The sequence below is a fragment of the Alosa pseudoharengus genome, unplaced genomic scaffold, assembly GCF_046254945.1.
Source record: "Alosa pseudoharengus isolate Yale_2024_CS ecotype anadromous, Long Island Sound unplaced genomic scaffold, YU_APseudo_1.1 YU_APseudo_1.1_scf_5, whole genome shotgun sequence".
In the NCBI taxonomy this organism is placed as follows: Eukaryota; Metazoa; Chordata; class Actinopteri; order Clupeiformes; family Clupeidae; genus Alosa; species Alosa pseudoharengus.
This window is the reverse complement of record NW_027468837.1, coordinates 16,370,117-16,381,082: the sequence shown is the minus strand read 5'-3', so window position 1 is coordinate 16,381,082 and position 10,966 is coordinate 16,370,117. Positions and strand designations below refer to the sequence as shown.

The following is a 10,966-nucleotide window of genomic DNA, read 5'->3' as shown; positions in this document are numbered from 1 at the left end:
GAGGCGGATGAAAATGGGAATGAAAAGGCGAGGGGAGGTGGGAGGAGAGGTGAAGAGATGTGAAGATGGAGAAGAGAGCAGGGGAAAAAATGGGAACAGGAGATGAAGAGGACCGAATAAGAGCTTGGAAAGAGAGAGGCAAAGGTAGGGACAAAAAGAAGAAGAGAGGAGAGGAGAAAGGTGGAGAGAGAGAGTGAGGATGGAGGAGAGGAGAGGGGGTGCTAGCTACTGGGACTGCCACCTCCAGCTGTCACTGTCTGTACTGTCTGGCAGACAGGCGGAGATAAACACGGCTCTATCACTCCCCTCCCCTCCGCTCCTTAAACTGCTAACCCTTTCTGCCTGCCTCCATACTCCACACTTCATGCTTTATCTCCTCAGTCTCTCCTCTTCTCGTAAACCTGTAAGCGAGGAGGGGGATGTGTGTTTATCATTTAAATACAGCCCTTGGCCTGAACTCAACGTCGACTCTCTCTCTCCCTCTCTCTCTCTCTCTCTCTCTCTCTCACGGCCCGAAATAAGTTGCAACGAGACGACGAGAAATATTTCTTGATTTTTTTTACATTTATTTTTAGAGGCTTTCCCATTTCCATTTTGGTAATTAAGGAAACTTAAAAAGACACTATTAGAGTTCTTTTTCGGCCACACACCCACGTGCTCCCTCTATCTGGACCTCTTCAACTATTCTCTCAGAGCCATGCAAGTCACCACAGGACTCTAAAGACACCAGGAAATTACAGCAATTACCGGACAACGGAAACCCTGCTTCACACACCACTTCTAAAAGCCTTGATCATAGTGACCTTTTGTCAGAGGAATTATCTTTGGAAATTAAAGGCAACAAGCCCCTCCAATGACATCCGCCAATTATTACCTTTAATTTCCAAAGATAATTCCTCTGACAAAAGGTCACTATGATCAAGGCTTTTAGAAGTGGTGTGTGAAGCAGGGTTTCCGTTGTCCGGTAATTGCTGTAATTTCCTGGTGTCTTTAGAGTCCTGTGGTGACTTGCATGGCTCTGAGAGAATAGTTGAAGAGGTCCAGATAGAGGGAGCACGTGGGTGTGTGGCCGAAAAAGAACTCTAATAGTGTCTTTTTAAGTTTCCTTAATTACCAAAATGGAAATGGGAAAGCCTCTAAAAATAAATGTAAAAAAAATCAAGAAATATTTCTCGTCGTCTCGTTGCAACTTATTTCGGGCCGTGAGAGAGAGAGAGAGAGAGAGAGAGAGAGAGAGAGAGAGAGAGAGACAAGAATGGAGGAAAGTGAAGTAGATGTAGGTAGCAGAGATGGAGGGTGAGGAGTTGGAGGATGTGTAAAAGATGAGTGCAAAAGAGAGAGAGAGAATAAGATAAAAGAGGAGAGGAGACGAGATGAGGAGATGTGGAGAACATCAGTCACATCACATGTGAAAGACAAGAAGAAGAAGAAGAAGAAGAAGAAGAAGAAGAAGAAGAAGAAGAAGAAGACGAAGGCTCACTTGTCAGGTCGTCCGGGCACCTGCAGGCGGAGGCGGCACTTGTTGGCACTCTGGATCTGGTCCTCTTTGATGCGGATGAGCCTCTGAAGAGCCAAGCACCAGTCCTGAGCCACGGTCGTGTTCAGGTTCTGAGAAGGCCAGACAGAAAGGGAGAAATGGAGAGAGGTAGAGGTGGAGAAGAGTGATGAGAGGGAAATGATGGAGAGGGAGAGAGAGGGTGTGAGCCAGAGACAGAGAGATACTGAATCTTATGCTGTGCCAAAAAAAAATACCATTTCATAATACTCCTCTTCAAATTCGGAGAGGTTCACCACACAGATCTATTTTTACTCGCACGCCTACTTTTCTTATAATCTTGCCCCTAGACAACCTCCTACTACTGCAAACACATAAACACAAACAGACACACACACACACACAGACACACACAGACACAGACAGACAGACAGACACACACACACACACACACACACACACACACACACACACAAGCTCTAGCGACAGAAGAGCTTCTTCTCTTACACTTGTGAGTGACATTCCAGATGTCTAAAAGCCATTATCTGCCTTGCGCATTCCTCTCAAGGGCAATTTTACCTCCATTTTTGCACAACAATTGGTCAAGAGTGCTCTGCTACCCAACAACAAAACAAGACACTCAAAGCAAAATCCTCCAGCCATAAATACACACATAAATAAATAAATAAACAAACAAGCTTTTGTTGTTTTGGGTTGCTTGACATTCTGACACCTTTCACTTGGGAACATTATAAAAAAAACGTTATAAAAACTTGACTGAGGCAAGTGAGGGAAAATAAATATAAAAGGTTGGCAATGAGAATCTATGCTTGATCATCTGGGTGTGCGTTGACGGTGTTATTTAGTGGGGGGTTTTTTTGTCTCGTTGCAGACGTTGGAGAGGTGTCCTGATTTGAGTGCTTTCTGCTGTGGATGTTGCGAGGAATCGGGCGCTGTCGAATGCCTGACTGATTCACACATCTCTGAGTCACTCTTTTCTCACAGCACTATCAGGAGGATGTGGACTACGGTCATCTGGCAACACCATTATTTTGACACCCGACTTTAATCACTTAATACTTGGCATTGAGCAAACTTTCTCCAAACGTTCTCTAGTGTTGGAAACATACCCCAATTGTGTGTCCCCAGACTCTTTTCACAAAGTGAATGAGCCTGGATTTAACCAGGCTACTGGTAAGAACTCCACAATCAGACTGTTTTTGCTTTTCAGAAACCTTGTTCAAGCACTTTCTGGGCTCAGGGTTTGTGTCTCTATTAGAACAGCTCTTTTGTAGCCCGGAATGGCTGGAGTGCGCTGATAACAGATTCTCCTCAACATCATACAGTAGTTGCATCATAGTTAGTTCAGCTAAAGAGTAAACAAGACAGCTTCATTTCATACAGACAATCCAAAGAATTATTTCATCCAATGCTGTCATGTTTAATAAAAACGTCACATCCCTGAACCCAAGTCTAGTCCAGAGCATTAGTGATGGGCAAATAAAGCTTTGGTGAACCACTGAACCCCAGCAGTGTGAAGCTAGCGACACTAATGAAAAAAATCCTATATGGCCACCCCATGTAGATTTTTCAACATAAAAGTCCTTACCCAAACCAGTATATGTAACCAAAAATACTGGTTTACAGCTTTGGTTCAGTGGTTCACCAAAGCTTCATTTGCCCATCACTACAGGGCATCTGTACTCAATGGTGCACTACCTGATAAGTCCCCTGCAGCGTTCCCACCAGTAGTGTGACCTGCTCCACCACGGCCAGATCGTGTTGCAGCTCCTGCAGCTCCTGGAACAGCTTTGGAGGTCCCAGCACTACTTTCCCTGTGCACAAAACATCAATAATAATAAGAATAATCATTATGAAAATCATGAATAAATAAAAACACCAACACAGACATCAATTCCAAGGTTTGCAAGGTTTTTTCTAAGATACATTTTAGTTCATTTTTGGGCTATTCTAAACTTTAAAGGCCAGTGAAAACAGATAGGAAGTGAGTGGGAAAGAGAGAGCTGAGGAGTGAGCTCAGGAAATGACCTCAGGCCGTACACAAGCACGGGGACCTCGTGGGCACTATGTGGTACGGAACGCCAATATTGCTGCTGAGCTATGCACCCACCCACCCAAGTTTGCCCTTCGTCAAAGGCCACAGAAGTTGACAGGGAGAATGGCAGTGCAATCTCTGCTAGTCACACCTGACAAAAAAAGGATCCATGCAAAAGTGGATATCAAATCCCAGTTGGCTATGAAGTCCAATAGTCACACTCTGTGAATACTAGAAGACCGAAATGAAATAGAGAGAGAGAGAGGGAGAGAGAGAGAGAGTGAGAGAGAGATAGATAAATAAATAAATGAAGCAAAGTCATTTGTAGATAGGGGGCCTGTGCTTCTGACAGGGCGAACGCAGGTGTCTCATTAGATGTAAAATGTGCCATCGATTTGAATGGCCGTCTCTTCCCTCTCTGTCTCTGCAGTTCCAATGCTCTCGTCTCACCAATCAATAGCAGGGCCATTCTCTCACACACACACACACACACACACACACACACACACACACACACACACACACACACACACACACACACACACACACACACACACACACACACACACACACACACACACACACACACACACACACACACACACACACACACACACACACACACACACACACACACACACACACACACACACACACACACACACACACACACACACACCTGACCTGACTCATGATCCTGTGCATGAACACACAATTAAATTGCACTGCTTACTGTGCCTGGCTGGAGTTGTCTGGCCACCATCACTATCGGGTGGGGGTGGGGGGGGGGGGGGGCTGAGGGGGGAGGGAGGGAGCATTGAGAGAATGGACGGGGCCTTGAGGCTCCCACAAGGTAACAGTGTAGAGGCAGTAGGCTGTCTAATACCACCTGGTACCACCTTGGCGACAGCTTACCTTTAATGGTTTAATTGGATTCTCTGTGTGTGCTCGCATATACACACACACACACACAGAGAGAGAGAGAGATCACAGGTGTATTGGGATCAATACCGAGATGTGACTGTGCTGTGGTGTGGTGTGGTGTGGTGTGGCGAAGCCTCTCTGATACGATGGCAAAAGAGAATGGGGGAATGGTGTGTGTGTAAAGGGTGTCACCGTTTCTATGGTGACACCCTCATCGTAGTTGCGCAGCGCGACGGCGAGCAGGTTTCCGTTCCGACACCGGCATCGCCAGTTGGCTGCCGCCCCGGAGGTGAATCTGCTGACTTGTTATCCTGTGTAATCCAGTTGGTGTGTTGGGATTGGGCTTCACACCCAGACACAGTAATCCACAGCTTTTTGCCAGACCTCAAGGCAGAGAGAGGTACCGAAAGAGACAGAGAGACAGACAGACAGAGAGAGAGAGAGAGAGAGAGAGAGAATAACCGAGGAAGACAATAATAGAGGAAGAAAGTCAGAGACAAAAGGGGTGGAATATGAGAATGAGAAGGGGAAGAGTCGAGAAGGGACAAAAGAAGCCTGGAGGTCTGATCGACTGAGCCAGGGGGTGGGAGATAAATGTGGAGAACGGATCGGAGGGGGTGGAGAGGAGGAGAGGAAGAGAGGAGGAAGAGAGGGGGTTGTTGTTTGTTGACCAGACGAGACTTCATCCTCTGTGCATCCCTGGCAGAAGGGAGCTCTGAGCATCTGCATGCAAATCCCTCTTCAGCCGCAGACGAGCACAACCTCCGAAAGCCCACTGTCTGTCAGGCCTTCAACGCCATCACACCACCACACACACACATCACCTTACACCCAAACTCCCACCTGCCTCTGCCACACTGCCACTGAGGGCCTATATATACACACACACACACACACACACACACACACACACACACACACACACACACACACACACACACACACACACACACACACACACACACACACACACACACACACACACACACACACACACACACACACACACACACACAAACAAACAAACAAACACACAGGTTATACCGGGCCAGGGCTGACAGATTCACTCTGCAAAGTCATCTGAGGACACTCAACCTCACTCCATCCATCTCCAACAATGTTTGTGTATCTTACGATCCTCTATCTGAATAATTCCAACAATGACCCACATACATCTTTACTCATGCCATTAAGTCTAATCATTCTTAACTAACTGCAGCTGGAGAGTTTATAAAACTTGTGAACATCAGATATTTCACTGTTTCCTTTCCTAGGCCTACTGTCAATAGGCTTCCCTATAAGTCACCCTGTAGGTTAATCTCCTCTACAGTCAGTCAGATGGTGCAGTTGGCATGGGATGGCAAAGTGGGAAAATTGATGGATCATCAACTGGCACAGACATTCTGTTTCATACTGTAATAGAATGTGAATTGGACTTAAACAAACATTGTGTTGAATTTTGCTAAATGCTATTTATCAAGATAAGATACCCAAGATATGATAAATAACTCATATCAAGCTAGCTTAAGTTCAAATTAAAATGTCAAACCAGTTACCATAGACTGAGCAGAATATCAGGGCAACTCAAGATCCACCATGGGTAGATGACACAAGCTTGTTGGATGATTTCATATTTTTAATATCATTAATGCCTATGTATATCCTAATACTGGTGAATGTAAATTAATTACTTGATATTGTAATTACTAAAAAACAGGTCCATGCTTATAAATATTATATCCTCCTTCTATGGCAGCCTAAAGCCAACATTCTTCTATGTTATGCTGATCCACAAGAGAGTGCACATTTAAAAAGGATGTCATCATGTGAGGACTTTGCCCACTGACATTCAGAGCAGAGTGTTATCAGTGCAGATCAGATGTTGTTATCGTTTTTGTACAGTGTGTCAAATAATGTCTATCACACGTCTATTCTGTGATGCCTATAAATAATGTTTCATTCCAAAATAGGTCTTTGTGTGTGTAGCAATAATTTGCCTGTCCCTGTTGCTGATGTACACACGCATGTACACCCATGACATCCCTGAAACCATAGATGTCCCCAACTTTACAACACACACACACACACACACACAGTATATATCTTTCACACTAAACCTGAGATGGAAGGAGCAAACAAAATTTGAAACAGAAAAGAAATGAGTGAGAGTAGAGGGGAGAGGCAAAGACAGAAAGCCCAGTGGATTCCCAGAAGGCCGGCCTATTCCATCAATAAATCAGGCCAGTGAGGCCTGCAGGAGATGAAAAATGAGCCCATCCTGAGGTGAGCCCAGGCAAGTTGGGTGGGGTGGGAGATGAGGGGGGGGGGGGGGGGGTTGAGTGTGTGTGTGTGCGTGTGTGTGTGTGTGTGTGTGTGTGTGTGTGTGTGTGTGTGTGTGTGTGTGTGTGTGTGTGGGCAAGGGGGGTTGGGTGGGGTGCAGATCCAGGGACGGAGCCCCAAGGAGTGACATCACAGGGGAGGGGGAAGAATGTGATGCTGTCTGAGCCACACTATAAATAGCAACCTGTCCAGCAGAGAGAGAGAGAGAGACAGAGAGAGAGAGACAGAGACAGAGAGAGAGAGAGAGAGAGAGAAGGACTATATAAACAGAGAGATAGAGATATAGAGGAAGGGAGAAAGTGAAACAATTTGCGAGAAAGACGAAGACAGAGAGACAGAGTGAGAGAGAGAGACAGAAAGTCAGAGAGAGAGAGAGAGAGACAAAGAGAGAGAGTGATACACACACACATACACACACACACACATCCTACTCACATTACTCTTGTTCTGTACTGCTGTTAATTCTAGATCTTTTTTGACCACCCCACACTGATGTGCCCCCCACCCCTCCTTTTATGTTTTTTTTCTTTTATGGTCTTATGTTCTTGTATGTTATGTTGTATGTAAAAATAGCTTTGGCAACACTGTTCCCATACAGTCATGCTAATAAAGCAACTTAGAATTTGAGAGAGAGAGAGAGACAGACAGAGAGGGAGGGAGAGAGAGAGAGGGAGGGAGAGAGAGCGAGGGAGAGAGAGAGAGGGAGGGAGAGAGAGAGAGGGAGAGAGAGAGAGCATGAGAAGAAGGAGAGGGAGACGTGCAGGCCAGGGAGAACAGCAGTGCAGACGCGGTGAAGTCTGGGAAACAGTGATTAAAGTGACGGCTTACTGTTGCATAACCAAAGAGGGTGCCTTCTGAAACAGTTCACCAATGAGGAGAGGAAAGGCAGGAAGAAGGGAAGGAAGGGAGAAAGAAAGGATGGAGGGACAGAAACAGGAGAAGATGAAGAGAGAGCGAGAGAGAGAGAGAGGGCAGATCAACTGAACACAAGAGAACTGGGAGAAAAGGGGATGGATAGCACAGAGGCAGGGAGAGAGAAAGAGTGAAACTTTCAGAGAGGGGAGAAAATAAAATGATTGAGAGTGAGTCCAAGTGACAGCCACAGACAGATAAAGAGAGAGGAAGAGAGGAAGAGAGGAAGAGTGACAGAAAGAGTGAGCGTGAAACTACAGAAAGGCTGAAAGTAAGTACAGTCCTGGGAAAGGGAATTATTCAGGGACACACCAGACTGAGTGTGAAAAACCCAAGCGATGGAGTGAAGAGTGACAGGACAAAGAGGAGGGGGCCTCTCAGAGAAAATCTGAGGACTGGGGGCTTTGGCGCGGCATGGAGCGACCGGGAAGCAGAGATGGATCTGACTGGTGCCAGGGCGGGTGCCAGTGATGGTGGTGGAGGGACGTGAGGAGGGAGCGAAATGCCCACGCTCCTCGCTAAGCTGTCATTAAAATTATAGCAGCACCATGCCGGCTTTAAGAAGGACTCCACCCTTGTGTCCTGATAAGGCTCTTTTGAATCCGAGATCTCAGCAGCATGTTGATCAGGCTTCTCTCTCCCTCTCTCTGTCTCTCTCTTTGTCAAACTTTCTCTCTCTGTTTCCTCTCTCTCCCTCTGGTGTTTGCTCAGGAGTTTAGCTCAGCCTCACCTCTGATTGCAATCTCGCCATCTTGATTGCTCTAATTGGAAATGGAGAGGCACAAGCTTAATCTGGTCACACCGATGACAGGACTTGGAATATGCTTGTGCTCCATTAGAGAATTGAACTGGATAACAATGTCCTGCCTCTCTTTCCCTCTCTCTCTCCCTCTCTTTCTCTTTCTATATCTCTCTTTCTCTTTCTACTCTCCCTCTCTCTCTCTTTCTACTCTCTCTCTCCATCTCTGATGTCTCAAGGCATACGGGAAGAGCAAAAGCACATCAGGTAAGGCCATAAAGAGCCGCCTCCTTCCTGGAAAGTGAGTGGTCGATCAGCCTGAGGCAGTGATGCCGGTGTCAGGACCGTTCACCATGCCAGACTGCGGCTCAAGGGAACACCTCTTTGTGCTGACAGCTGAGATGGGTGGAGTGTGTGTGTGTGTGTGTGTGTGCGTGTGTGTGTGACTGACTGGGGTTCTTCAGAAGGGTGTTAGAGGAAGATGACTTCTCAAACTCCAACTCAGAGACAAGATTTCCTTTAACATCACCACATGTTCATTATCCAACAAAGAATTATGAGCAACAAAGAAACATGCCATTTCCATGAAACACAATTATGTGTTAGAACACACACATAGAATGTAGAATGTGAGAATAAGAGAACATAAGAGCAGAGAATCTGTGAAACTGAAGTGGAGAGATGGAGTGATAGAGAGATGGAGAGATGGAGATATAGAGAGATGGAGTGATGGAGTGATGGAGGTGGGGCAGCTGGAGAGGAGCAGAAGATATCTGGTAGCAGTGGCTGAGCCGTCTGTACTCCTGCTTTACGCACCACCTGTCATATCTCCCTTACGTCCTTACAAACACATGGAGAATGTACTGTACAGCATGGCTGACTTTAAATAGATGCCTTCATACTAGTCACTTCTCTCTTTTCCATCTCCCTCCATCCTAACTTCTATGTGAAATTTTGGCCCTGAGGGGTTATCCCCCTTTTTTTTGCCTTTCATGTCTGAAGCGGCAGCACTTTTAGAACTCCTCGAGCTTCCCTCCCGACAGACCACTCTACAGGCAGCTGCTTGACTATTCTCTCCATATATGTGTGTGATTCCTTAAAAACATGTTTGTTTCCATATCTCTGGGTGAACCTCTGGTTGAACAACACACTGCTTGGTTGATTCAAGGTGTGAAAAAAAAAGAGTTTGATGCCTCTGTTCATATCTGTGTGTGTGTGTGTTAGTGTATGTATTTATGTGTGTGTGTGAGTGTGTGAGTGTGTGTGTGTTTGTGTGTACACTTCTGTTTATGTGAATATGCATCTGTTTGCGTTTGCATGTCAGGAGAGACTCTTGGGAGTGGATGGGGATGGTGGGGGTGTGAAGTGGAGTGCTAAACGGGAGGGGGGGGGGAGGGGTGCGTGAGGAAACATAAGGTGCTGGGGGTAGGAGGGCAACCACAGGAGGGGGGGGGTTTACCTGTGGTGCTGGCACCTCCCGTGCGCTTGGCTCCGCTGGGCTGGAAGAGGGTGTCCTGGGAGCACTCCTGGCCCACCTCCACCACCTGCACCTGCAGCAGGGGGGCGCTCCATTTCATGGTGTACTTGGGCCCCACGGGCACCAGGCTGCTGATGTCAGGGGGCCCCCTGGTGGACGGAAGGGGTACAGACATAATCGTATCAGTATTCTCGATGTCAAACACACACACACACACACACAAATACAGAGAGAGAGATAGAGAGAGAGAGAGAAAAAGGGAAGGAGAGAGAGCTCATCTGTGACGTGTCTCTCTGTGAAACACACACACATACAAAGGCACATGTATGCACAGACACAGAGGCACAAAGATGCGCACACACACACACACACACACACACACACACACACACATACACACACACACACACACACACACACATACACACACACACACACACACACACACACACACACACACACACACACACACTCTCACTAGAAACAACCTCAAGAATAGGGGGAACCTGGGCTGCATGCCACTGACGTGCGACTGATCTTCTTTGAGGTGACACGAGAGGAGCGTGCAGCAACATCTCAATCCATCTGATCAATGGCGTTTCCTTGGCACACAGTGGACCCCCAGCTGTTCCCCACGCCTCATTCCTATTCATGCATTCCCACAGATAAAGCCCAATCCGGGTTGCACGGCCGGTTCATCAGAAATTTCAAGGGCATGCAAAGTCAAGTTGGGGGGGGGGGATCAAACGGAAACCCGGCGCACAGAGGAACAAGCGCTTTAAAAAGCTGAAGACAACAGACGATCTGTAAATTGATGCAATGGACTGGATGCAAGACAGAAAATAAGAGACGGAGAGAGAGATGGAGAATGAGAGAGAAAGAGAGAGACGGAGGAACAGAAATATCCCTCTCCCCTGTTTACCTTTGCTTGACTCTGATTTGATCAATGGGCTTGTCATTGATAATCTATTTGTGTGTGTGTGTGTGTGTGTGTGTGTGTGTGTGTGTGTGTGTGTGTGTGTG

General features: G+C 46.7%; 1 protein-coding gene across 2 annotated transcripts in view; it reads right to left on the bottom strand.

The window, feature by feature from the left end:
• Nucleotides 1-10,966, bottom strand: part of arhgef10la (Rho guanine nucleotide exchange factor (GEF) 10-like a) — a 147,223-nt gene that overhangs the window by 82,567 nt on the left and 53,690 nt on the right. For both annotated transcript variants that reach the window (XM_076267300.1, XM_076267299.1), the window contains 3 exons: nucleotides 9,926-10,092; nucleotides 3,215-3,330; nucleotides 1,481-1,608 (listed from right to left, as the gene is read on the bottom strand). In XM_076267300.1, the coding sequence (XP_076123415.1) occupies nucleotides 1,481-1,608; nucleotides 3,215-3,330; nucleotides 9,926-10,092 (411 nt within the window). The remainder of the gene's footprint in view (nucleotides 1-1,480; nucleotides 1,609-3,214; nucleotides 3,331-9,925; nucleotides 10,093-10,966) is intronic.